This window comes from Sturnus vulgaris, chromosome 16 (assembly GCF_052056855.1).
Source record: "Sturnus vulgaris isolate bStuVul1 chromosome 16, bStuVul1.hap1, whole genome shotgun sequence".
Classification (NCBI taxonomy): domain Eukaryota; kingdom Metazoa; phylum Chordata; class Aves; order Passeriformes; family Sturnidae; genus Sturnus; species Sturnus vulgaris.
The window spans coordinates 15,042,788-15,070,166 of NC_142258.1; the positions used below are offsets into that span (position 1 = coordinate 15,042,788).

The 27,379-nt window shown below is 49.8% G+C and overlaps 1 protein-coding gene across 2 annotated transcripts in view; it reads left to right on the forward strand.

Moving 5' to 3' along the window:
• The window catches only part of LOC106860604 (syntaxin-binding protein 4-like), a 46,165-nt gene extending 18,925 nt beyond the window's left edge, over positions 1 to 27,240 (forward strand). For both annotated transcript variants that reach the window (XM_014888505.2, XM_088174125.1), the window contains exons 6-23: positions 6,568 to 6,653; positions 7,372 to 7,474; positions 9,976 to 9,990; positions 10,134 to 10,275; positions 10,465 to 10,571; positions 11,325 to 11,478; positions 13,031 to 13,103; positions 15,951 to 16,048; positions 17,663 to 17,759; positions 19,720 to 19,847; positions 20,338 to 20,430; positions 20,921 to 20,986; positions 21,082 to 21,270; positions 21,720 to 21,836; positions 22,939 to 22,988; positions 23,817 to 23,947; positions 25,205 to 25,262; positions 26,024 to 27,240. In XM_014888505.2, coding sequence (XP_014743991.1) covers positions 6,568 to 6,653; positions 7,372 to 7,474; positions 9,976 to 9,990; positions 10,134 to 10,275; positions 10,465 to 10,571; positions 11,325 to 11,478; positions 13,031 to 13,103; positions 15,951 to 16,048; positions 17,663 to 17,759; positions 19,720 to 19,847; positions 20,338 to 20,430; positions 20,921 to 20,986; positions 21,082 to 21,270; positions 21,720 to 21,836; positions 22,939 to 22,988; positions 23,817 to 23,947; positions 25,205 to 25,262; positions 26,024 to 26,126 — 1,810 coding nt within the window. In that variant the 3' untranslated portion in view covers positions 26,127 to 27,240. The remainder of the gene's footprint in view (positions 1 to 6,567; positions 6,654 to 7,371; positions 7,475 to 9,975; positions 9,991 to 10,133; positions 10,276 to 10,464; positions 10,572 to 11,324; positions 11,479 to 13,030; positions 13,104 to 15,950; positions 16,049 to 17,662; positions 17,760 to 19,719; positions 19,848 to 20,337; positions 20,431 to 20,920; positions 20,987 to 21,081; positions 21,271 to 21,719; positions 21,837 to 22,938; positions 22,989 to 23,816; positions 23,948 to 25,204; positions 25,263 to 26,023) is intronic.
• Positions 27,241 to 27,379: the final 139 nt, after the last annotated feature.

Below are 27,379 nucleotides of genomic sequence, written 5' to 3' on the forward strand. Positions count from 1 at the left end.
TTTTTTTTCCAAAAGATTTGCGGAGATTTCACTTACATAATCATCTCACAAACTGTTTAATACATGAATACATATCTCCAGGATTAAGGGCTGTGGGAACATGGGGAAGGATTTTTCTGCTCTCCACTTGTTTTTCCACTTAGTTCTGTCTTTTATTGATGCCCTCTTATCTTTTAAGTCTGTCCTTGAGCGTGGGTGAGCAGCCAGCTGGGTGGAAAAGGGCATCAGCTCTGGGGTGATGCCTGTGGAGGTGCCATGCCATGAGCTGGGGGCAGCTTCCACCTTCTCCCTGCCCAGCAAAGCAGCTCCTGAGAGCTGAGGAGGACACGGGGCAGAGAAAATTCAGTTTCTTTTCAGATCCCACCTCACCCAGAGCACTCGAGGCACACTGGAGGAGGGAACGTCATGGCTCTGGGTTTGGATCCAGCCCTCCTGCCAATTTTCCCAATGACTCAGCTGAGTAGCATTTTGTTGTGGTTGCCCTCGGGTGAATTTGAGTCATAAACGCTATTATTTGTCCCTGGAGTTAATTATAGGCCCAAATTACCTGTGCTTTTCATGGCACTCAGTCTCTGGCGTGTATCAGATGCATGTTTTGGGCCTGTCGCATCAGCTGGGCTGCAGAGAGCAGCAGTAATGCCAGGGCTTAAAGCAGAGAATTCAGATTTGGAGCTGGACTCACCAGGTTTAGGTGATGCTTAAATCTGATTTTCGTCTGTGCTCACCTTCAGCTAATGAGGATAATTTTATTGCATAGTCATAATTATTGTTTATTCATTCTCAGCCTGAAAGTTACAATAGTTCCTTGTTTCTCTGCCTTGCACAGATATCAGCCTAGTCTGTCAGGTTTATCTCTGGGAGGAGCCAGTTTGTGCTGCACCTCTGAGACCTGCCATGATAAAATACTAAATTCATTGTGTCTCCACACGAGATGCAAGCCCAGCATCCCAGGAGCAGGGGCTGTTGAGTGAGCAGGGCTCACACAAGCAGCAGCAAGGAAAGGGCAGGGCACTGCTCCTCTGCAAGGGTCCCAGCAGTGTGGGACAGAAGCACAGACTCACAGCATCACTGAGGTGGGAAAGATCTTCAAGGTCCAGTCCAGCCTGTGACTGATGTCCCAGCCCAGAGCACTGAGAGCCATGTCCAGCTGTTCCTTGGACACCTCAAGGGCTGGGGACTCCACCACTGCTCTGAGCAGTCCTTTCCAAGGCCTGACCACCTTTTCCATGAAAAAATTCCTCTTGATGTCCAACCTGACCCCCCCATGGCACTACTTGGGGCCATTCCCTCTCATCCTGTCCCTGTTCCCCGGCTGTCCCCTCCTGTCAAGGAGTTGTGCAGAGCCAGAAGGTTCCCCCTGAGCCTCCTTTTCTCCAGGCTGAGCCCCTTTCCCAGCTCCCTCAGCCTCTCCTGGTGCTCCAGCCCCTTCCCCAGCTCTGGTCCCTTCCCTGGACACGCTCCAGCCCCTCCAGATCTCTCTTGTGAGGGCCCAGACCTGACCCCAGGTCCTGAGGTCCAGGCCCAAATAAATCAGTCCCAGGTCATTCTGCCCATGCTGTTTTCCCAGCAGAGGGGCTGTGGCTGGAGCTCCTGGTGTACATGGTGGACAGTCCCTCCTGTGCTGCCACCCCTGTGTGTGACAGTGACAGCTCAGTCCACGGTGTTGCTGCTCTGAGCACTTGGTGTTAAACTGGCTGGGAGGGCTGGGGCTGACTCCAGCAAGCCTGGGTGTGCCAGGGACAAAAGCTGAGCTTTGGGAAAAGCAGTCAGCCTTTCACAGAGTGGTGAGATGCACCTGTGCCAGGCACTGCTTGCATCCCACCCAGAGAGAGGGAAAGGATTGAATGGTTTGGGTTGGAAGGGACCTCAAATCTCATCCCATTCCACCCCTGCCATGTCCAGGGACACCTTCCACTGTCCCAGGCTGCTCCAAGCCCTGTCCAGCCTGGCCTTGGACACTGCCAGGGATCCAGGGGCAGCCACAGCTTCTCTGGGCACCCTGTGCCAGGGCCTGCCCACCCTCCCAGGGAACAATTCCTTCCCAATATCCCATCCAGCCCTGCCCTCTGGCAGTGGGAAGCCATTCCCTGTGTCCTGTCCCTCCATCCCTTGTCCCCAGTCCCTCTCCAGCTCTCCTGGAGCCCCTTTAGGCCCTGGAAGGGGCTCTGAGGTGTCCCTGGAGCCTTCTCTTCTCCAGGTGAGCACCCCCAGCTCTCCCAGCCTGGCTCCAGAGGGGCTCCAGCCCTTGGGGCATCTCCATGGGCTCCTCCAGACTCTCTCCAGCAGCTCCACGTCCTTCCCGTGCTGGGCCCCAGGGCTGGGGCAGCTCTGCAGGTGAGGTCTCACCTGAGGGGGCAGAGGGGCAGAATCCCCCCCTCCTGCTGCCCACCCTGGGGCTCAGCCCAGCACAAGAGAGGTTCTGGGTGCTCACAGCCAGGCCATGTCCAGCTGTCACCCACCAGCACCCCAAATTCTTCTCCCAGGGTTGCTCTCAGTCTATTCCCAGCCCAGCCTGGATTGGTGCTTGGGATTGCCCTGACCCAGGTACTTGGCCTCGTTGTGCTTTATGAATTTTCCACGGTTCCACCTCTCCAGCCTGCCCAGGTCTCTCTGGATGCCCCATCCCTCCCCTCCAGGGTGTCTCCTCCCCACATAGCTGGGTGTCAGCTCCAGGCTGGCTGTGGGTGCCCTGATTCCACTGGAGCTGTGGGTGAGAAAATCTGCCTTTGTGATGCTTTTGGAGTGCTCTGGGTTCATGGCTCCCACTCACCTGCAGGTTTGTTTTTTTTTTTTTTGAGACAAACCAGTAATTTCTGATGTCACAGGCTTCACTTTCTCTCCCAGCTGTGGTGCAAAGCTGAGGTTTCCAGACGCTGTGTAACCTTTGATGTAGGATTCACCCTTTGTTCTCCCAGGAACAAAAGGGCAGGACAAAGAGGCATTATGAGATAAAACAACAATTTTCTGCAGGGAGATTGACCCCCTGCTGCTTAATCTGTAGCAAAGTCATCCTGGAGCTGGCTGCTCTGGCAGACCCCCCATCCCACCCTGGGGCTGGCTGAAGGCTGTCCAGGGCCAAGCTCTATTGCAAGCATCCTCCAGACCTCAAATGTTTGCATCCTAATGAAAAAAAACTGGAGAAGGGCTTGTTAAAATGAACTTTCCACCTCATACAACGCCATGGTTGTTGTTTTTTAATAAAGCTGGGCATTTTAGTCCTGCAGGCACCTGACAATTCACAATGTTTTAGTAAGGGTCAAATTTTAAATATTAAAGACATCTTCTGAAGCCTCTTGGTGTCTGAAAGCACAAAGCAAGGGCTGCTGGCATTCCTTGTGTGCACTCGTTCATTAATCAGTGATGTTTGGGCATTGTCTGCCCACGTCAAACTCCTCCAAACACAGCACTGAGCACAAAATTAATTCCCAGGAGCTGGCACCAGAAAGTGTTTTACTTTCTCCTGGGATAAGCGTGTGCCTCAAGTTAGTCATGTGTTTGTGTCCCTGGTGGAACTGGGGCTGGCAGGACTGACCAACAAAGCAGGAGTTGGGATGGTGGCATTTGGTCACATTGTCCCTGGGCTGGACCCAGTCTCAGCTCATCCAGGCTCCTGAGCAAATAATGATAAACCTCCTTTGTGGATGAATTTCAGGACACAAAATAAACAACAACAAGGAATGCTGAGCCCATGCATGTCCTCACTTATGACAGAGTTTGGTTGGTCATGGGGTTTGCAGGGTCACAGAGCTGCTGCACCAGTTGCATTTGCATTGACTAAGAGTATTTCAGCCATTGTTTGGCTTTATAACCTCCTCTGTGCTCTGCTGGATTATTATCTGAGCAAAATGGAACAATAGATGACCACAGAAATACCCAGCCCAAAACAAAACCTAGGAGCTGGTGGCTTGGTAACCACTGGCAATAATATGTGAGATTCCATTGTGTTGGACCTGTCCCTGCAGGGGTCAGGGAGGGGTGAGGCCATGGCTGTGTGAGCTGCCAGTGAAACTGGTGTGAATCAGCTGCAGGAACACAGAGGCTTTACTGGGAAATTGGAATCATTCTGCTGAGACCCACCCAAGGCTCAGCTCAGGGATCCACGGATCAGCAAGCCAGGGGCTGACTTGTCCTTCTGCTTCCCCAGTGCTTGTGGAATCATTTAGGTTGGAAAACCCTCTGAGACCCTCGAGTCCAACCCTTAACCTACCACTGCCAAGGCTGTCATTAAATCATGTCCTCAAGTGTCACATCCACACGTTTTTTGAACGCCTCTAGGGATTCCACCAGCTCCCTGGGCAGCCTGTTCCAGTGCCTGATATCCTTTCAGTGGAGAAATTTTCCTAATATTTTACATCATTTTTGGTCCTTTACATTATGAAACTGCCTCCCCTCTACGTACAGCAAGTGCAGGTCACACAGGGCTGGCCCCACACAGCTGTCCCTTGGTGGGCCACCAAATGCCTGCACTGATCCAATAAAGAATTCCAGTGCTTGGAGAATGGCTTTGAGCATCCCCTTTACTCTTTTATCACCCCAGTGACTGGGAGGTCACAGCATCTTCTGGATCTCCTGGTGGCATCTTGGCTGTTCCTGGGAAGTTTGTGCCCAAGAGGTGAAAGCCAAAAGAGCTTTGTGGGACGTGGGGGTTCTGAACAAAGTCGTGGTCTTTTTTAAGGTAAATGGGTTTGGTTGATAAAGACAGTAGTATGGATGCAGATATTGGGATTCACCAAGGCATGTCACTGAGCATTGTGTGACACTTGGGTTTTAAATTAGCATTAAATGGAATGAATAAGGCATACATTTGATGGCAATATTAGATAAGGCATGGGCTGGTCTTTGAAGTTTGTTAATGAGCTGCTTGTGACTGGGAAGATGTAAATTACTGAGAGCATTTCCAGCAGGAACCCGAGGAGCTGATGATTCATTCATCATTTAATATTGTTGACTCTAATCTAGCCAATAACACCCAACATCTGTCCCTGTGAGGAACGCAGGTGACGCAGCGTCTGCGAGTGTGTCACTGCAGTCTCCCTGCTCAGGGAACTTTGCTGTGGCTGGGTTCCTACAGCTTCACCTCTTGAGCTTGTCTGACTGTCAAGCCTGAGAGGGAGCCACTCATAGCCAGGCTTTTCCTGGGGCTATGGCATCAGGAAGGCACCTTCCCATGGGGATTCCCTCCTGCCTTCAAAGACCACATCTAATGGTGTTGCTGTGGCCACTGAAACAACATCTTCAGGGTCTCTCCCACTGCCTGGATGCTTATTAACTGGCATGTGTAAGAAATTAGTCATCCTTGAGGATCTCTCTGCCAAAAGGTCAGATCCCTCAGGTGAGGTTGGGTTATGAAGGGAGAGAACACCCCCACTGCAGAGGGACAACACGAGAGCAAAGAGCCAGCGTGGCAGGGGTGGGTCAGAAGGCTGCTAAACATGAACATGAACATGAACATGAAAATGATTAAGATGTCATTCCTTTCCACACCTCCTCATTTGAAAGGATGTGAGGGGCTCACAGCAACTCAAAGAAAGGTTGCAGAAATGAGCAGGAGCTAGTAACTGTCAACAATGGTAGCTCTTAATGGAGTTGAAAAACTCAGGATGTCACACTCAGCAAAAAAAAAGGTCATGAAGCAAATCACCTGTGGTGTACAGGGAGTTCCAGCTCATCAGGGGCTCAGCACACATTGGTCAAACTCAACCTGGAGCAAAGCTTCTGGTGCTTGGGCATGGAGATCGCTTTCTAGGGGATTTTGGGGATGAGACTGCATGCAGGTCTTTGTTGAGGTGTCATGCTCCAAGGGTTTAGCTTGTGATATTCATGGAGGACATCATCATGGATGGATTGGGAGAGTGGGCTGATGCTTCTGCAGGTGCTCCAAAAGCCATCCCTCTCTTTACTCCAGCAAGAGCTACAGGATCTACTTTCTGTCCAGGAAAAGAGGAGAAAAAACAGAGAATAACCTATATTTTACTGTCCTAGAAGGAGTCACAAATAGGCCAAGAATTTTTTTGTTATGTTTGCACAATTACAGCTCCTTCTGGCAGGATTTAATTTGTGTGGATTTAATTTGCAAAACTTTTGAGCTGTATAGCTGGGGGTGAAAACATTTCCAGGAAGGTCCATGAGGTGGGGTGCAAGGCAGGATGCAAGGCAGGGCTCCAGTATTCATCTGCCCTTTCTCAGGAATGACAGTTCTCAGCACAGAGCCTGTCCATAGAATCATAGGATCATAAAGATTGAAAAAGACCTTTAAGGATACGTCCCTTCCCAGCTCCCCTTGCACTGAACACACTCCAGGGCAGGGAAGGAATATTCTGGAGCTCCAGCCAACCACAGGAAAGCTGCACTGCCATGAGATTGATTATAGACCTGAAGCCTTGCACAAACTCTTGAAACCAGAGTGTTCCCCTTGTGCATGAGGAAGCTTTGTCTGCTCCCCACAGCTGGAGAGCCCCAGCCCTGCAGCCTTGGCAGCCAGTCCCTGCCACCAGAGGCTCTGTGGCCATAGAATCACGTGGGGGGAGTTCTGAGCAGCAGCTGACTGCAGCATGGTTTTGTTTGCAGGAGGGAGTTCTCTGAGCTGCTGGAGAAGTTCGGCTCCCAGAGCAACACGGGCTCAGCGCGGAGCTCTCCGGTCCTGCACGGCGGCAGTGAGTAGCTCAGCAGGGAGCTGGAAGCCCCTCCCTCTGCAGACAGAGTTTCCTTTATCCCAGTGCCATTCTAAAGGAGCTGTGCTTGGATTTGAGTAGGTGTTGGGGTGGAGTTTTGAAGGAAGCTCATCCTTATTGCAGACCCTTGGTGCATGCCCAGCACGTGGCCATTGCTGCCATGGGGTGACCAAGTGAGACTGGAACTGGGGCCATAACCACTCCCCTGATCCCCAGATTCTGCCTAACCGTTGTGCTGGGCAGGTGACTCCATCAGGAAGGGATCTCAAGGCCTTTCAGCAATAATTCATTCAAAGATCATTACTTTTCATTTGCAAATGGGAAATGTTTAATGAGATGCAACAAGGTTGACCTAAGCAAGATGCCAGCACACAGAGCCTTGTGTGCCTGGGGAAGGAAGCTTTCCTTACACCTTGGCATCCCACCAGACAGCTGCTGGCCCTTCACTTATGGCAGAGGTGTGTAGGGTTGGCAGAGGTGTGTAGGGTTGGCAGAGGGGTGACACTCCCACGCTGGAGTTGTGCCAAGGAGGCTGAATGTTTCCTCTCCCTCAGCTCTATCCTGATGTCTTTAACCACCATGTGGCTCTCCCCAAAAATCTAGGAGTGCAGCATGAGCTGCCAGCAGCAGAGCAGGGGGAGGGTGGTGCTGGGGTGTCTGTGTGTCCTGGCCTGACTGTGACTGTGCCTTTGCTGTTCAGGTCGGTACCTGGAGAGCACATCCTCGGGCTCGTCCTCACGCTCCCAGAGCCCGCTGCTGCTGAGCCCTGCCGCCCCGCACGGCCCCGCCATCGGCACCCTGCAGTACGTACACACCACCAGCCTGGCCTGCTGCCTCACACGAGAGCAGCAAATGGCACAGCCTACACCCAGGAAATCATCCCAGTGCTGCTTGAGCAGTTTTGTTCATCCTTATGTCTTTTTGTCCTGGTTTAGAGCAAATTTAGGGTGAAAACCTCTGAATGGGGTTCTTTTAGGAAACAGATTCAAGCAGTCCCTTCCCCACCTGGTTTGGGGAAATATTTTCCCAGAGAGAAGTGGAAAAAAATCTGTTTATTTAACAGGCAAAGCACTTCTCAATACAAAAATGAACAGTACTAAACAGCAAAACTTCTCATCACTCCGAAGAGATGACAAAATCAGAAGAGTTTTTTTGTGGGTTGCAGCCCGGCTACTCTTCTATCACCACAATTGTTCAGAGGCCACAGCATCTTCTGGATGTGCTGGTGGAATCTTGGCTGTTTCTGGGAAGTTTGTTCCCAAGGGGTGAAAAGCTTCCCAGTTGAGACCATCAATATATCTGCACCATGGTCACCATGCAGCAGCTCCTCTTCCTCCCCTCTGAATCCCAGGGAGGGGCCATGGTTTACAGCCAGCTGAGAGGGCCCTGCACATCACCTTATAAACCACGAGAAGAGTGTTCCTGCAAGGCTGCTGCTGCTTTCAGGAGGTGTTTTTGGAGCTTGTTTCCTATTGCCCTGCTCCTGGCACTTTGACTCCATGCTCCAAGAGCATCAGCAGCACTCCATGCAAACATCCCTGATGCCCTTTGCCCTTTCCATCAGCCTGCAGTCACTGCACCCTTTGGTGGCCAGAGCATCTCCCAGAGTGTGTTTTCATGTGGCCATCTGCCCTTGCACGTTCTGCAGGCTCAGGGGTTTGGACAGGCAGAGCTGTTATTTCTGCAGAGTCTCCAGGGTCCTTCTCCAGAGGGACAGCTCGGAGGGTGTTCACAGCTGTGGAATGGGGACCATTTGTCCCCAGGGCTCACAGCTCCCCTCCTTTGTCAGCACAAACAAGCCAAGTCACTGGTAAAGAGAATCAGCCCTCACTGCAGAACCAGTAAATCCTCTTGCTAAATACCAGCTTATGAGGGATTTGCAGAGGACAAATATTTGGCACCAGAGGTTTAAGCTGCTTGCATGGAGTGAGACACCCACACAGAGGAGACACCAGATCATCTACTTGGCAGCTGGTTTGGACAAGCCATCCTTCCTGTGCTGTTAATTCTCTCTGGGCTGAGATATAGAATCCAGAATGGGTTGGGTGGGATGGAACCCAGAGATCATCTCATTCCAATTCCCTGGGCATTTAGGCTGGAGAGGCCTGTCTTGGTGGCCTCCTTGCCATGCTGTGCCATGTTCTGCTTGTCTCCGTGCTGGTGCCAGGCCCCAGTGGTCTTCCTCTGGAATCACAGACCACTGGTTTCAGCTGAGCATTGGTGATCAGCTGTGAGATGTAATTTGGGCTTGGTCTTTCCATGCATGTGGCTGCCACCCCTACTGCTCCCCAGAGATTGTCCCCAGGCTGTGACTTCTCATCACCTAAGGTCCTGCCATGCCACTGAGCAATGGGAGTTGGATGCAATGCAATGTCACCACACTGAGTGTCTGAGATTTTGGGTTGAACAGAGCATTTTAATGCTGTATTTCATGACATCATTTCCCTAAGATCATTCACCTTAAAGCAATGTTTTTTCATAAGCTTAAGGCATATGCACCCCTTCCACTGGGGTGTGTGACCACCAGGGATGGCATTGCTTGGGAACATGTGCACAGCTGCTGTTGTATCTGAAGCTGTAACACGAGGAGCCAGTGCAGACTCTTTGGTCAGTGGCTGCTGTGGAAATAAACTGAAAAGCGAAAGGCCAGCTGCACCCACAGCTGCACCCATCCCATTTAGAGGAAAAGGCTTGCTGATCCTTATATACCACCAAATCCTCCCCCAAACCTCCTCTGTTGCAGTGCTGCCCATGGGAGCTCAGTGAAATCTCTGCTCCCACAGCTCTGTTACTGCCAGACCTCCCTGCTGCCACAGGGCCACTGCTATGGCCAGGCCTTGGTGTCCTGTTGAGTCCTGTCCAGCAGCTCCTGGAGGGAAGGCTCCAGACTATTTGCTGCTCCTTTTCATCCTTGACTGGGCAAGCCACTTGCCACAGCAGCAACTCAGAGTGTGGTGGTGTTGCTATTAAGGATGCCCATTTCTTAGGGCATCTTGCATGATTTTTGAGTCCAAACCCTAGTTAAGATACACCCAGCTGTGTATCCTGAGCTTCACTCTGATGTTTGCCAAGAGCTGCTTGATAGCTGATCCATCTCTAAGTTGCTGTCTGGTGATTCAGTTGGATTCAAGCCACAACTGTGTTGATCATTTGTGTGCTTTTTGCTCTAAAACCAGGAATGCCAAATATATTCTGGTTAAATCTTTCATTTCTTCTCTAAACGAGTATTGTCCTATTTGGTATTTGGGGAATCAGTCACCTTCATAACACTGAATAATGTCTGCCAAAGAGCAGGAGCCCTCAGCTCCCCTTTCCAACAGTGGGTGGAAGAAAGGATGCAAATAAAAGGCTGGGAGAAGGTAGAAGGATCACGCATGGAAAAAAATCCAGGCAGTTTGTTCAGTGATATGAGAAGATAACCCAGATCACCCTGAGTCACCTACTGACTTCTCTCCCTTGCAGCTACTCCATGGACTCAGGAATCCAGAGCATTTCTATAGCAAACTCCTCTGGCTTGGGGCTGGCAATCAGTGGCGGATCCAACAGGCCTGATGGGCCCATGATTTATGTCCAGGAGCTTTTGCCAGATGGGGACTGTTACAAAGTAAGTCAGCATGGAGACCCTCAGGAGCTCTGCCATGGGAACCTTTCCTAGAGGCTGTGGCTGTTCTGAAGCAGCTTTTCTAAGGCTAGATGGATAATTGCATGGACTAATGAGGATTTGTGTTGCAGGAGATATCCCTGGGCAGAGATATCCCTTCTCAATGCTGTGTCTTTCTCCCTGTTTGTTTAGGATGGTCGGCTCCGACCTGGAGACCAGCTCATCGCTATCAATAGAGATTCTCTGGTGGGCAGCACACATGAGGAGGCCAGAAAAATAATTGAAAAAGCCAAATTCAGGTAGGCATAGAAAGTATTTCCTGTCATCATCAGGTGCTGTTGAGTCTTAGGCAGAACACACCAAGATTTGTCTTCAAGGGCACTATTAGTCTTAAATGATGCTTTAAGGTGGTCACCTAAGGAAATCCTGAAGGCATGGATCATCCTGAAGTGTAATCCAGACCTTCCTGATCCTCTGGGCCTCATGAGTATCTCCTATCACTGCCCAGCAGGGCTTTGAAACAGAACTGAAGTTTAAAAAAGGGGGAAAAAGGATACTCAGGAGAGACCTTATGGATCTGTACGGGACGGTGGAGCCAGGTGGGGATTGGGCTTTTCTCCCAATTAACAAGTGACAAGACAAGAGGAAACAGCCTCAAGTAGTGCCAAGGAATGTTTAGATTGGATATTAGGAACAGCTTGTGCATGGAAAGGCTTGTAAAGCCCTTGGCACAGGCTGACCAGGGCAGGGCTGGAATCACCATTCCTAGATGTGTGCATAAACCATGGAGATGTGACACTTGGGGACATGGATCAGTGACAGCCTTGGCAGTACCTGGGAAATGGGTGGACTCAGTGATCTCAGGGGTCTTCCCAACCTTAACCATTCCATGACTCAATGGAATGCAACTGGTGGAGATCCAGCTGCACTGGTGCAGGCTGCTCAGGCTTAGGTGAGCTTATCCTGGAGACAGAGCCACAAGCATGGGAGCTCTGCAAATTTGTGCCTTTTGTTTTGTTAAGAAGATGTTCTGTGTTTGTTGTTTGCTGAAGACATGAGGGAAGCACAGAAGTGGCCTTTATTCCTGGGAGGGGACGGTTACATCCCGGACTGTCAGTTCCCAACAACATCCCATCCCTGCCTCCAAAGGCTGTGGGCAATGGCCTGAGCTCCTGCAGGCTGAAGGTCCACGTGAGGTCCCCAGAGGTAGGTGGAAGTTCATGTCTAACAGATATCAGTCCTGGCATCTTTCCTTGATCAGAGAACTCTCCTTTAGGGAGACCCTGGTAATACTCTGGAAACCCAGTGGAAAGTCTGCACTGTTGATGTATTTACCTGCAGGCAGATGTTTTAAATGTGAAATAATTTCTTCTCTCTTGAGTTTGAGACAGAGATAGATCTGTGGAGGTAATGACAGGAGTTTCATCTCCAGGGCCTGCATTCAGACCTGTTTCAAGAGTCTCAGGTTTAAAAAAAACCAAAGCTGTTCTGAGGATAGCAACCTGCATCTCATTCAGCACCAGTCATAGGGCTGGAAGGGATCTCTGGAGTCAGTTTGATCTAGGCTCCTAGCCAAAGGCAGGCACAACTCTTTATTCTTCAGGACCTCTGATGAGGAAGAATCCCCAGCATTCCTGCACAGCCCATTCCTGCTCCTGACTGCTCTAATGATAAGCCAGACTCATTCCTGCAAAGCCAAGCTCCACATTGTGTTTGCAGAGAAGTGCTTGAGCTGTGAAAGGCTGGACAGGGTTTATCCACACAACCCTCAGGGTCTGTGGCTCCATTCTGTGCATTTGTCACTCACCTCCTGGTATGCCATGCTGGGTGTCCTTCCTGCCCTCTTCCACACGAATTTTCTTCAAGAGGGGCTGGCTGGATGCTCCTTTCACACAAGACCATTCACAAAACATCTTGCTTCCCAGCCCTGTGGGGACACAGACTGCATGAATGTCACATATGTGCTGCCTTTGGGTGCACAGGCTGGAGATGTGCCCTAGAAAGGCACCAGAGCCCCTGGAGCTGTGGCTGAGTGCTGTGGTTGGATCCCTCACACCCAGCTTGTGTGATGCTGTGCACTGGTATGAAATCACACCATTGGCTGGACTGACATGGCTCCTTTCCTCACTTTGCTGCTGAAAGATGGAACTTCTAATGAGGTCTGGACTTGCACACCAGGGAAAGAGTGTCCAGGCAGGCGTGCTGCCTGTCTGTGTGTCCTCACACCTGGCCTCTGCCCCTCTTGGCACCCAAGTCCCCAGCTGTGTCACAGCTGTCTTGGTAGTGCTCACCCTCAGATTATTTTTCCCTCTTCCTTGTGCTTCCAGCCGTGATGTAGCACACAAGAAAGGGTGTGAACTGATCTCGGCTTCCTGCCCTGTTCACGGGGATAATTATGGGTTTGGGGTCAATGTTACACCTGGCTGTGGTCAGATTTGGGACCTCCCTGCTGGGTTGGATGCAGAGCTTCAGGGAGAACTTCTGTGGAGAAACCAGGCAAGGTCAAAACCAGCCTCAGCACTCAAGCACAGTTACAGTAAGGACAGAGCCCTTTGTGTGTGACCAAAGGTTTTGGGTTGGCTCAGCCTGTGCCAGGTGCTCCCAGAGAAAGCCCTGGAATCCCTTTAGGCCCACCTGCACAAGAAATGAATGTGGTGCCCTCATGGCTCTGCCTTGAGCTCCTCTATCTCCTGCTCATTATTTACACCAACAGATTCTTTTTAGCAACTGTCGGTGCCATTTTGTCTTGTTTTTCTAGAACAGACGTGAAAATCCTTTTCCTGTGCCTTCTTTGTCACCGGACATTTGTCCACCAGAGCTTACAGTCTCAGGTGAGTCCTGCTCAGCCATTCTCTTTGTGTGGGTGACAAACAGCTGTGGTTCCTCAGAGCTGAGGATCGTGAAGTTATAGAACCACAGAATCACAGGATTGGCTTGGAAGGGACCTTAAAGCTCATCCCATCCCACCCCTGCCATGTCCAGGGACACCTTCCACTGTCCCAGGCTGCTCCCAGCCCTGTCCAGCCTGGCCTTGGACACTGCCAGGGATCCAGGGGCAGCCACAGCTTCTCTGGGCACCCTGTGCCAGGGCCTGCCCACCCTCCCAGGGAACAATTCCTTCCCAATATCCCATCCATCCCTGCCCTCTGGCCTTGGGTAGCCATTCCCCCTTGTCCTATCACCACATTTTTTAGCAATGTTTATACTGCTGGAGTGGAATTTAATGGGGTGATAATGACACTCAGACTATTCAGAGAGAGGGCAGGCAGCAGCTTGGTTTACTCAACGAGTAGTAATTATGTCCATGTTTGCCCATAGTAGCAAAACTCTTTACTAAGGCATTCAAGGACTGAGGTATTCACGGGAAAGAAATTCCTCCACTCTCAGCCTGTGGTTCATTTGCAGCAGGGGCTTTGCCCACTTCAGACGTGCAGCAGGTTCTCCACAGGCCACATTCCCTTCTGGTGGGAATGGGGGCCCTTGGACACACAGCATAAAAGCAGTCAGGTAATGGTAATTGGGATGTACACAGCAGCCCTGGGCTCTGAACAGGCTTTGATGCCCTCAATTGGCCAAATTGGGAAATGGCTTAGAGATGTTAAATAAATCAGATTTCTCTCTACATCCAACCTTCAATTTTTGTTTATTTTTCCATTCTGTCTTTCATCTCCATGCTCTAGGTCTCCTGAGCTCTTACCTTTTGTGGAGACACCCACTCTGTTCATCCAACAGAGGATGAACCTGAATCATCTTGCAGCTTCCCAACTCCCTTAATACTATTGAGGAAACCTCAATAATCCCCAGAGCCCAGGGAGACAATCTCTACCAGGGTACCCCACAGCCCTGTGATAGGAAGGTTACTCCTGCCCCGAGGGAAAGATGGACTTTCCCAACAAACCCTGAACCAGTGCTGCTCACCATTCTTGCAGCCTCAAACCCACCAGCCCTTCCTTCCCTGGACATTGGCTCTGCTTACAAATCCCTGTGCCTTGCTGTGATTCCCTTCTGGAAGGCTCAGAGCAAGCACTGGAGGTAAACTGTGTTTAGTCCATACGTGGGATCAGCAGGAGATGGAGCAGCTGCTCCCAGGGATGCCTGGCTCACCTTGGGCAAGCTCAGCAGCTTCAGCTCTGCCTTCCATGCTCCCCTGGAGAGGCCCTGGGACAGGGATGAGCTCTGTCCTCCCTGCCCTGAGCACCTTGCAGATGCCAGGGACACTCTCAGGTGGCCACCATGGGCAGCCAGTCCTGGTGATGGGGACAGAGCAACCCAGCACCAGCAGTGACCCACCCACGACCTGACTTAGCTGGGGAATTTTATTACTCCAGGATTTGGGATACCAAGGAGGCTTTGTATCAGTGTTGTGATCCATGGAGACAGAACTGGCCAGGCTGGGTGCCTGGGCCAGGCAGTGCCTCTCTCTGGGTGCCTGATGGATGCCCTGGATATGGCTGTGTCCAGAGCTGACAGCAAAGCCACATGGAGCTAATCCTGATTAGCCATGGCTCTGCCCTTGAACTGGGAGAGGGAAGTGCTGGTGGCTGATCCAGAAAACACATTTGCTACCTCTTGCTGCTTCCCAGCTGCTGGCCTTAGCAGAGCAGATGGATGCCTGGATTAGCAGGCTTATGCAGCACCTCTGCTGCTCCTCACTGCTTCTCCTGGCACCCCGATGGACAGCAGGGTGAGGGGAGAAGAGCTGCAGGGATTCCAGAGGAGCTGTGCTGCTTGGCAAACCAGGGCTTCCCATGATGTTCACCAGATCCTGAGCAGGCAAAAGGAATTGCTCCCTGGGCAAATCTCATGACTGGCACGAGAAGGAATTTTGTCACCTGGGCTGATGGTTTGAGTGTGGGCAGGGGCAGGCACAGCAACCCTGCACCTTTCTGGAGTCTGCTTGGGTTCTTTGGGAGCAGCTAAATCCTTCTCCAGCCCTTTTCCCAGGGAGTACCATGGTTCCTTACAGGCAAGGGTTTATCATCATGGAAAAGGTGGGGTTCCCTCCAGGATGGAGGAGCAGGGCTTGTGCTCTGGACCTTTTGAGCTGTGCAGCAGTGCTGGCCATGCTGAGCCAGCTGTTGGCAGCTGGATCCTCCAGCTCATGACAGCTTTTCACCAGCACAGCAGCTGCTGCCTCACAACACATGTGGCTCCTTCTACCAAAAAGAAACCTGCCCACCCAGCTGAGGGGAAAAGAGTTCAAGGCTTCCTGCAGTCTTGGGGAGGGAAAAAATCTCAGAGTGCTGCTTTTCCACATCACTTTTAATCTGTTCATTCCCATGGGTATCTGGAATTCTTTCCATTTTGCTTAATCAGAGTGGACAAGAACTAGGCAGATTTTAATTAATTTTTCTCACAGTTCACCATCACTTCAAGACTCCACAAAACTCTGTGACTGGAAATTTCCAAAGTGCTATTTTTGCAGTCCTTTGTCCCTGGATGAAACATCTCATTTTAAACCATGCAGAAGCCCAGTTTCAGAAGGATTTGCCCCAGTATCCAGTCTTTCCAAGAGAGGCCTAGTTCAGCCTTCCAGAGCTGGTTTTAGCAAATCCTGGACTTGGATTTTTCCCCTGCTGCACACACTTTATATTTCACACAACAAGAGACCTGAATTTTGTTTTGCAGACACCTCTACCCAAATGCTTCCCCATTAACATTTATTTCTGATTTTTCAGCACCTGCTTCAGCTTCTAACTACAAATCAGCTTCAGGCATCAAACCTAAAGTAGCACTGGATCCCCATATCCGGCTCAAGGATGGAAAATTGGATCTGGTAAGTGACAGGGTCCCTCTCCCCAAAGCAAGGTGTCCTCCTTATGCACTGTGCTGGAAATTGCCCATCTTCAGGTGCATTTGCTGGAGGTTGAGTCCAGCCTCTGAAAGTAAAGAGGGTGAAACAACCTGACTGTGCCCAAAGGGGCATTTAAACATCCCTTGGCTCATCTTGGCTATTTCTTGGTGCTCCAGGAAGCTCCAGAAGTGTTTTCCTGGCAGCTGCACCTCCCTAGGACATCATGCCATTGGCTAAGGTTGTGCCCTCCAGACTTTTGGCGCTGCTGTTACTGCTAGGGAAGGAGGGAAGGCTGAGATAGGAGATGTCTCATGGAGGAGCCACCTAGAACCGCTGATTCTTCCATCATTTGATGGAAAACACATTCCAGGGCATGGAGCAGAGCTGCCCATCTGCTCATTGAGACCATGGTGAGGGGAGGGTGCTTTGGGGACCAGTCCCAGTCTGGCCCCTTGGGTTCTCCCGGCTTTTGGTGGCGGGGGATGTGGGGACAGAGCCCTTGGTGCGGGGCTGGGGACACCACGGAGGCCCCGATGTGACGAACATCTGCTGCCACCCGACGGCAGCGCAGCGGAGCCGCTGTGCTGAGCCTGCGGAATTCTCCTAAAGCGGGATCCGGGATGGCATTTGCACAGCGACCTCTGCTCCTCACGGGGACTGAGCGGCTCCTCTCGGCTGGCACGAGCGCTGAGCTGCACTTTTAAAAGCGGTGCTAGGCTGCAGCGGTGACAGGGTGGGGGGTGACACCGACTGCCACAACATGAGGTGGTTTTGGGATGGCCAACCCTGCCAACATCCTAAAAAGTGTCACTTTAATCATCCTATAGTGCCTGCAGCACTGCCTCGCACAGGGGTGGTGGGCAGAGGAGCAGGAATGGGACTCGAACGGGACAGCAGATGGATCCCAGGGACTGCTGGGGCTGGGAAGGTGAGGGGGATCCCTCGCAGCCCCTTCCCAGGGAATTTCCAGGAGATGCTGTGGGTGCAGCCTGGCACAGGTGAATGTTTTATTCAGGCGCTTTCCCACAGTCTGCTGAGCTCGGCTTTGTCTTTTAAAAGCTTTTTGCTGCCAGCAGGGAAGTGGGGCTTGCACAGGTTTATCTGCTTCTGTGTGCTGCCCTGAGGTTGAACTGATAAATATCAGTAGAAGTTAAGGCATCAGGAATAATGAGAGAGCAAAACATGCAGTGGAGGAGCAAAATGTTTGAATGTCTCCTCTCTCCATGAGAAATACTCTGTTAATAGCTTTTATCTTCGTGGTCCCAAACACAATTTCTGGGCAGCAAGAGAAAGGAGAGGCTGAGCTCTTGCCAGCTGACTCTTGCTAAAACTCCACTGGCTTTGGATAAAAGTCCTGAAAACTCATCAGAGCTGCAAATCTGATTTCAGATAAAATATTCTTGAAGGGATGTGAACCTGTGTTCAGGAACAGACATTTCTGTACATGTGCAGCAAAGGAGAGACTGGAATTCCAATTCAATTCCTTTGGGAGATGCTGCCTAGAGAAACCCAGCACCAAGTGTCTTCCCAGTGCTTATGCCAAAGAGTTGCTTTTCCAATATTTTTCTTTTGAAAGGCTCCTTGTTTCTGCTCCAGGTTCTGCAGTATCTTGGTCTGGCTGTGACTGAGGAGAAGAAGAGGCAGCTCCGGCAAAGCCTGACCACGGACTCGCAGGGGACTGTGGCCTATGGAGGTGAGCAGGAGCTCTGCCAACGGGGGTCTGACATTTCTCTGTAGCTTCACTGGCAGCTAAAAAGGGACAGAAGTGAAGGGTAGGTATGGAGCCTATAAAGAGGGAAAGTCACAAACACAAAAGAAGGCATGCTGTAGAATCATGGAATCCTGGAATGGTTTGGGTTGGAAGGGACCTCAAAATTCATCTCATTCCACCAGACACCTTCCACTATGCCAGGTTGTTCCAAGCCCTGTCCAAGAGGACACTTCCAGGGATGGATCAGCCACAGCTTCACTGTGAAACTTGTGCTAGGGCCTCACTGACCTCAAAGGGAAGAATTTCTTCCTAACATCTAATCCAAACCTACTCCCTGCCAGTTTAAAGCCATTCCCATTGTCCTATCATAGGTAAATTCAGAGTAAAAGAAAGTTGGTGCAAGGGCTTACTTTCCTAAAAATCCAAGCTTTCCTAGCAGGAGCTGGCCAGAGGAGACAGAGAAAATAAAAGCCGGTTCTGCTTTCTGTGGCCTTCCAAAGCATGGCTGGCCCACAGTGTCTGCTTTCAGCAAAAATCCAAAAGTATCAGCAATATAACCAGCAGAGAGAACAGTCACAAGGCATCTGGGTCAATGTTTTGTGCAGAGTGAGGGATGGGACACAGAACCACGGCCCTATCCTACAAGTGACTGGTGTTGTAGTTTGTGGTAACAGAAATAAGGATGGTTGGGGGTGTTTAGCAAATGTGCTGCTTTTGCAGAGAGACTCTGGCTCCTGCTGCAGCCCAGAGACTGAGCACCATCCAGGACAGGCTTCAGGGTGGGACCATGTGAACCTCATGAAGTTCAACAAGGTCAAGTGCATGTTCTGCACCTGGCTCGGGGCAGTCACAAACACAAATCCAGGCTGGGTACAGAAGGGAGGGAGAGCAGCCCTGGGGGAAGGATTTGGGGTGTTGGAGGATGAGAGCTGGCCATGGCCTGGCTGTGAGCACCCAGAAACGCCCCCTGTACTGGAGCCCCAGGGTGGGCAGCAGGAGGGGGCATTCTGCCCCCTCAGGTGAGACCCCACCTGCAGAGCTGCCTCCAGCTTGGGAAAACCTCAGAGCCCTTTCCAGGGCCTAAAGGGGCTTCAGGAGAGCTGGAGAGGGACTGGGGACAAGGGATGGAGGGACAGGACACAGGGAATGGCTTCCCACTGGCAGAGGGCAGGGATGGATGGGATATTGGGAAGGAATTGTTCCCTGGGAGGGTGGGCAGGCCCTGGCACAGGGTGCCCAGAGAAGCTGTGGCTGCCCCTGGATCCCTGGCAGTGCCCAAGGCCAGGCTGGACAGGGCTGGGAGCAGCCTGGGACAGGGGGAGGTGTCCCTGCCCATGGCAGGGGATGGAATCAGATGATCTTTATGGTCCCTTTGTGCCCAAACCATTCCATGATCTGTGACTCTGTGACTGGAAGCTCTGGGACCCTGGTGCCACCTCCCTGATGGCTCCCACGTGTCCCATGCAGCCCCTTTTGCTGTGCTTGCCTTCATGTCTGAAAGCAAAATGAATGTGGATTCTCAGACTTGTTGATTTATCACTTTTCCTACGTGCTGAACTTACTGAGCTGTCTTTTTGTTTAAATCAGCAACATGAGAAAGAGCAGCAGGTGCCTTTTGTCAGGGAAATGCGGGTTTAGCTTAAAATTTTAAAACTTTCAGAACCACAGTTGTGAAAACTCCCCTGTGAAAATACCTGGGTTTTCTGGGTTTTAAAAATGTAGGTTTTTTCAGATGGAAAAGAAACAGGAGTCTGATAAAGATTGTCAGCAACTCATTTAAGCTTGATGGGATTGCTGACAAACCCAGGATTATTAGAGAAACATGTCTGGCATCTCTAAAACCTGCTCAGCACCAGTGGATGGCCCCAAAATCAGTGGCATTTTCTCCTACCACACAGCAATTTTCTCTTTTAGCCTGGTAAAACCTGCTTGTTTCTCACAGATGTTCTCCAAGCACTCAGGGATGTGATGCAGGAGGAGCTGGACGAGGCTGGTCTGGATTCCAGCTCCATGCTCTTCACTCAGCATGAAGTGGCCAATTTGTTGGATACATCAGCTTTTCACTCCCTGGTCAGTCACCCCAAAACTCTTCTACATTGAATCCATGGATCTTCTACATGAAATCCATGGAATTCTGAGATGGGAAAAGCTAAAGTACCATTTACTGATTGTTCTAGAGTTAGAAAGACAAGGCAGAACTATTCATTAATCATTTTTTAATAGGAAATTCTATAGAAGACCTCAAACTTCTCATTTTTAATAAGGAAATAACAGTATCTATGGGATAATATGAGGAAGCAGCCTGGCAGTTATGCAGAAGGGAAAATAGCCATAATTAATCAATTCTAAGTAATTTCATTTGGTTCACGAAGTGAAAATTCACTCTAGCTCAGCTATTTCAGCAATGATGGGGATCAAAGAGTGAAATTCTGTGGGGCAAAATGAACCATCCTGGAGCTGAATTATTGAATGTGCCTTTTGATCTATTGCATAAAAATGCTGTCTCCTTTTTGAGGTGATTTTGATTCAATGTGTGATGAGTGTGTCCCTCTCCTTGCAGACCTTTGACTCTCTGAACTGCAATGGCAACGAGGACCTGGAGCAGCTGCAGCTGGAGATGAGGGATCTGAGGCACGAAGTCCGCAGGCTGAAGGTGGAGCCTCCCCTCAGAGCACATTTCTTGGCTGGGGTGTTCTGCTGTAGCTCTCCATGGGGGTAATGGGGTGGCCTGTCCCTCTGGAGAAGTCACCAGTTTGCACTCTGTGCATTCCTCGTCACACAGGAGCCTCTCACCCTCCACTCTCCTTAATTGCCTCTTTCTCGCTCTCAGCCTCAAAGGAAATCTTATTTGTACTCAAAGCATGCAGTCCCTTCCCAGCAGGGAGTTAATATCTTTAAAAAGCAGCTCTCATTAAGAATTCCAGTGTGTGATTAACAGAAGCAGCACCTGCCCTCTCACCCTCACCTGGCTGTCAGCACCTCGGCAGTGTTCAGGTGGCATTCTGCAGGTCACAGCCATAAAAGATCTCCCTGTGTGTGGCAAAGTGCACAGAACTTCTGTAATAACATTCTGGTGGGTTGGGGCAGTCTAGAAAATGTCCTGTCATTTGTTGCTTCTAATCTGGTGAAAATATTTCCCACAGTCTCTTCTGAGAGAAGTGGAGAGCAGCAAGAAGTCGATGGAGGATGAGCTTCAGAGGCTGAACCAAGTTAGTGAAGAGATTTCTGGGCTGCTTGGGGTGGGTTTGGGGCTTGGCAGCCGAGGGGACGGGCTGTGTTCATCACGAGTTCTGGGTGCTTGCAGAAGGCGCTGGGCTTCCTGTCGGAGAACCGGACCCTGCAGAGCAAACTGCAGATGGCTGAGGTGGTGCAGAGACAGGCTCAGAGTGCCGAGCAGGATTATGAGGAAGTGATCCACCTGCTGGAGGCTGAGATTGCAGAACTGAAGATGCAGCTGGCGGGGAAAAAAGCAAAGCACGTCTCTGAAATAGAGGTAACACAACCCCTCAGTCTGGGGAAAAGCCCACGACCCTTCAGGCTCTTCTTCTGTGGGTTCATAAAATCATGGGATGATTTGGGCCGAAAGGGACCAAAAAGCTCATTCCAGCCCCTGCCGTGGGCAGGGACACCTTCCACTATCCCAGGTTGTTCCAAGCCCCATCCAACCTGGCTTTGGACACTTCCAGGGATGGGGCAGCCACAGCTAAGGTTACCCTCTTTCTATTTACAAGGAGAAAATGAAATAGCACACAGATCATTTGCTGTGTGGGATCACAAGACCAACACAGTCTCTAGATCTGTGTAATAATTTGTATAACTTCCACTGTCCCTTCCCGAAGGACATTGCTTTTGCTTGTAGCAAATGTCACAAACTGTTGTTTCCAAAAGCCAAGGCTGGAGTATCACCACCAGCTCTCTCCTCCTCCTGTGTCCCTGCCTCAGGAGGACATCCTGGAGCTGAAGAGGCAGCTGTCCCTGGCTGATGGGCAGCTACGAAAATCTGAAGTCTCACGGAAGCGCCTGGAGATCTGCAATAGGAAACTGCTCCTGTTTGTGCAGGTGAGGTGTGCAACTGCAGCATCACCACGGCCTCTTCCCTTCAGGGTGGTTTTGCAAGTCCAATCAACTTCCTGCTTCATAAGCAAGAGGGTTATTTTTTTTTGCTGTCTCACCCGAAAAAGCCCCTGTCTGTCGGTTAGGAGGAAGCAGGGAATGAACTGAGCTCTCCTCATATCTCTGGGAGCGATGCAAACTCCGTGGTGCAGGTTTTGTTGGTGGCTCTGCTCTTCCTGCCTCCCTGTGCTGAGGCTGCTCCAGGAGCTCTGCTGTCAAAATCACCCGTGCTCACCTTCTCTTGCTATAGCTGAGGGTTGCTTCTCTATAAATAGGAACCTGCAGAGTGGCTTTGCTCTTCCAGTGCTTCCCCCCCGGATTGCCTGCAAAGTCTCACAGTTTAGTCTTTCAATTGGCAGTTTTTCCACTTCATTCCCTACACTGGGAGCACCAGTATATGTAACTGGTCAGCACGGGAAGCATCAGTATTCAGTGTATCTGCTATGGCTACTGCTGGCTGTCCCAAGAACTCTTGAAATCAAGCAGAAACAGTGGAGCAAAAGGAAATGTAGCTGCTGTGAAGCTCCAGAGCTTCAGCACTGTGTGCTAGAGCCTGTGAAGTTTGGGGTCAGACTTTGGAAATATATCTCATTTGACCCCAGGGTCAAACATCACAGGATTTTGAGCACTGGACCAAAAGATCTTCCTTTTTCCCCCACCCCTCAGTGGTGTTGGAGAAGTGCATGGTAATGAGAGCTTCCACATGCAGGTCCAACCCAGGAGCCAGGAGTTCCTGGCAGCAATGATCACTGAAATGCAGCCTGCAAAATTATTCCTTGGAAGAGGATTTTTGTGTTGCATGTCATATATTTTAGCACTGGTAGTAAAATGCAGAATTCAGATGTGTCTGTAGATTCATTAATGCTGCCTGAGCTGCAAAAGGCCTTGAGATATTTGCTTCAAGGGCAATGAATAAGCAGAAGCTGATTACTGTCATATTAAATCTGATCATCAGGAAAAACCCATGGGGTTTGTTCTCTGGAATTATTCATTCCTACAAGTTTGAAACCCTTTTTAATTTTTTTTTTCTGTTGTTGTTGCATGGCAGAACATTTACAAGGTCCTGAGCACACACAGTCGTTTACCAGATGAGAAAAGGTAGGAGATGGCTTCTGGGAATGGTGAACAGCAACATGAAATGTCCTTTTCTAACCTTTCTCAGGGGAAGGTGCTTCACACGTAACCTACCCAGAGTTTCTAAACATAATTTCACTTTGGAAGTGAAACCATGGGAGAAAGATGATCTGGAGGCTGCTGGTGGGTTGGTGCTGGGGGATTTTGGCCTCTGTTCAGGCTTTTTTGGGGAGTTAGTAGCTGAAACTCTGCTTGGGTTAAATTGCTCTTGTCAGCAGAGACCCTAAGCAGGTTGTCTCAGAGCAGCAGAGTTTTGACCCACCTGCTTTTCCAAACATAAATCAAGTTTTGGGCCCAGGACCACATCCTTTTTTATCAGCAGTTAGAGTAGATAGAGTGTAAGCAAGGAGCTCTCAAGACTTTCAGCTGCATGAATGGCTGCAGAAATAGAGCTCAGGCTTCAGGAGCCTATCTCCTATCACTTGGGTATAAATGTATCACAACTCCATATGTGTTTTTAACTGATTAAATCATTGAAAAATCACTGTCCCATCAATGATGACTGGCTTTAAAAGCCAGTTTTTAAGAGGAATGGAAATCAGTTTTTAAGTTTATAAGTTGGTTATTTCTAATATAATGTGGGGGAGATAGTTTTGACAAATTCTAAAGAATGCTCTGCTATTTGTCTGTAACAAAGCAATGCAAGGGTGTCTAATAGACACTTGAATGCAGAGGGATGGAGATGCAACCCCCCAAACACAGAATTTATGTTGCACATCCTTCCTGGCTGGCCAGGATTGTCAATGACCATTCTCTGACAGAAGTATTGATGGCACTTTCCGTATTTATAAGCGTCAACCATGAAACAGAAGAGGATAAAACAGACGCAGTCTCAGACACATCTCTTCCATCTTCAGATCTTGTTGACCTTTTGCTATCAGAAGCTAAAGAACTGCTAGCTCCAATCCTCTCCAACAAGGACGGTAAGCACTCAATTAACTGGAGAAAGCTGAATCCCAGCGAGTCTCAGGGATCTCTGTCAGTGTTATTGACAGCTTCCAGCACCTTCCATATTTTTCCATACCAGTTGAGCCTCCCTGATTCTCTCATGCTCACTGAGATGTAATTGCCCTCCCTATATCCATGTGATTCATCTTTGAATCTGCAATGCAGACTGGCAGGGTATGGAGTCAAAGACTTGTGCCCAGGGCCAGAGGAAAGGCATTTATCCAGGAAAAAAATCCTAAGAGGCAGGAGGATGGTTTCACAGAATCACTGAAATGCTGGTTGAAAGGGATGCTGGAGATCAGATCATCTGCTCCAGGTAGGGCCATCCCAGTAGAGGGGACCTGCAGTGGGTTTAGGCAGCCAGGATGGAGATTCACAGCCTTCCTGATGGTGTTCCCTCACTGCTCTGTGATAAAAATCTTCCCAGCACCCAGCCCGAGCTCCCCCAGGGGCAGCCTGTGGCCACTGCCCCCAGTTACACCGGCTGCACTGCCAGGAACAGCTTGGCTCCAGCATCCTTTAATTGCCTCTGAAGTAGCAGTGGGGGCTGTGAAGTTGCCTCTCAGCCTCCTCTTTGTCAGGCTAAACAAGCCCAGCTCCCTCAGCCCTCCCCAGCCTCTTCCTCCTGGGGCTTCCCTTGCTGGACCCTGTCCAGTTTCCCAACAGCTTTAAACCCAGGATCCAAACTTTCCTTACACCACCCAGCTACAACTCCAGCAATGCTGAGTGGAAGGAAACAGTCACCTCCACATTTCCTTGGAGTAAAAACCAGCCATGCTCCCTTTTCCTCACATCTGTGGGAAAATCAGGGAACAAGCATCCAGCTCCATGGGAGTGTGGATTAACTCTCCCAGTCTTGGACTCTGAGCTGGTCCATGAGCCATAAACATTTCTTGGTGGCAATTATTTGATCCTGCTTGTCTCTTGCCACACAAAATGAGTGTCTGACTTCTTCAGTGTCACGTCCAGGTGAATGAACAGCCCCAAACTGGTGCCCAGTCCTTGCTCTTTGATGCTATTCACCAGCTCAGCGTGGCCATGGCCCAGCACTGGCTTTGTCTCAAAGTACAAGACACAAAGGAAATAATTGCAGCCTTTCAGGAGCACCTCTGGTTTATGAGCACTGTCAGCATTTTCTGAGCTCCTGCCCCATTTAAATGTGCATTATCATAATGCAGCAGCATCGGGCATGTTCTCTGCACTAACACTTGGCTCTGTGCTTCCATCTGCAGCTCTTCCATGGGACAGGAACCAGTGCCTGCCTGCTGAAGGAATCCCAAATTACAAGGAGTAGGTGTCAAAACTGCTGTGGTCTGTAATTTGGACAACACAGATACTAAAAATTCCTGTTTGTTTTGTTGGGGTTTTTTAACCGAAACTGTTGCTTGACAACTTTTGATCAGTCTAGGAGAGGCCTCCAGATGGCCATTTCAGAGAAATACTGTGAAATTCCTAGACAGAAAGAGACTTCCCACCCTGCACGGTGTGAATTCCTGGATTTCTCTTTTGCTTTATAAAATGCTAGATTTCCTTCAGGCCAGATGGGAATTTGTGGTTCTGTGGCTTGTCTAGCTGGCATTTTTACAGTGTGCTCCATGTAAGGGAAAAAGCATCACTGAAATGTTAATCCTTTATGCTGTGATATCGAGATGCTGTGAAGCTCCAGACAAGGAGAGAAGGATGACGTGGCTTTGTTTGGACCTTAAGCTGTTAAATTTCCCTGAAACCTCTTAAATGGCTTTTATTTAACAGAGCCATTTCCTAAAGTGATCTGAAAGGGCACTTTGAGACCTAAATATCTCCTACCACTTTCTTAGCTTAACCCAACCTGAAGATCTGCCAGCACAGTTTTTTGTTTGGGTACAAAGTACCCATTTGCAAATGATCATTTCAAGGTTATGAAAAGCATTTTCAGACAAAACAGGCAACCTGCACAGTCTAACCAGGCAAGCTCAGTGGCTTCCTCGTCTTTCCTAAATAATGAGTGCTGTCTTCACATTATCCTCTGTGTCCTTCTCCCAAACTACCTAAGGCATATTTCTCCTTTCCAGCCACCTTCATCAGAAGACCACATGGCCCCCTCCTGCAGGCCAGACCAAGAGTGACCAACCACAGCCACCAAGCCCAACGGAACTGCCTGAGAAGCCAACATAAATATCCCATGGCTTGGTGGTGCCCTGAACCACGGCCATCCACCCCATGGGAGATGGGAGAGACACCCCCAGGCACCTCAGCATCCAGGCCAAGCAGTCTGAGAACAAGCTTTCTGACACAAGACTAATTCTTCCTAACTATCCAAGACTTTTTCAGCAACCTCCCCTGCGTGTCTACCTCCGAGTTATCATACAAGGCTTTTTGCTCACGGTTTTGCAGCTTTATAGGAAAAATATTCTCAAGAGGCCACAGAGGCCTGGATTTCAGTGGCAGCCTTTTAGAGCTTGTATTCTGGGTAGCATGAATGTACCCGAGGGACTCAGGGGTCTCCAACAGATCCCTTTTGGTATTTCAGATGAAAAACCAAAGTCTATTTAGTGACTGTAATCAAAGCAGCTTAATCTGTAGTGTCCTAGATGTCTTGGGATAGGTGCTTCTCTTTTTATTATTTTTATATAGCTTATCCCAGCTGCAGTGCTTGAAGTGGGAAGCAGCACCTCAGGCAGTTGTTGGCCAGTGTAGGGCAGCCAGCAGGGTGCTCCGGTCACAGCCTGGACACCGAGCCCTCCCTGGAATGTGGGGCAGGACACACATAGTGAACATAGCTCAGTAAAGGTCCCTGGTGTCACTGGGAAATGATATCCACATGATGCAAGACTGAGCCAGCAATGATCTGAGATGGGCAGAGGTCTGGAAAATAAAATGGAAACACTCCTCACAAGGAGTTTTCTCTCTGGGTTCTGATTGCAGCTGCTGCATTCAGCGTCTCACAGACAAAGACACAGCCTGAGAACATTCTTCCTCCCTCTTATTTTGGCAGCTCCTGGGGAGATGCATTGAGAAGTTGCAGGAAAATGGGGTACAATCTGGCTTTTACAAATAATTTGTTAAGATTACTTCAAATCTTCTTTGTGGGGGTTCAAAGCATGTGGATCCTTTATTGTCTAAATTAAAGGCTTAGGAAAAATCATGACCCTCATCAGTATCTCCTGCACACGAGGTATCACTGCACTGCTAAACCAGCAACTGTGTGGTGGAATATATTGCATAAATAACCAGTCTGAAATTTTGGGTAAGCTTAATTTCATAGCTTGGGGTAAATTAAATCTTGGGAGTGCGTACCTCAGAATATAAATTAAAGGACTTCTTTTAGAAAGAGACATAATCCTTTGGACTGCTTACAAGGAATATTCCCAGGAAGGAGAAAATATTCATCTTGGGATACCCTGTGTTTAATAGCTCATTCCCCAGTG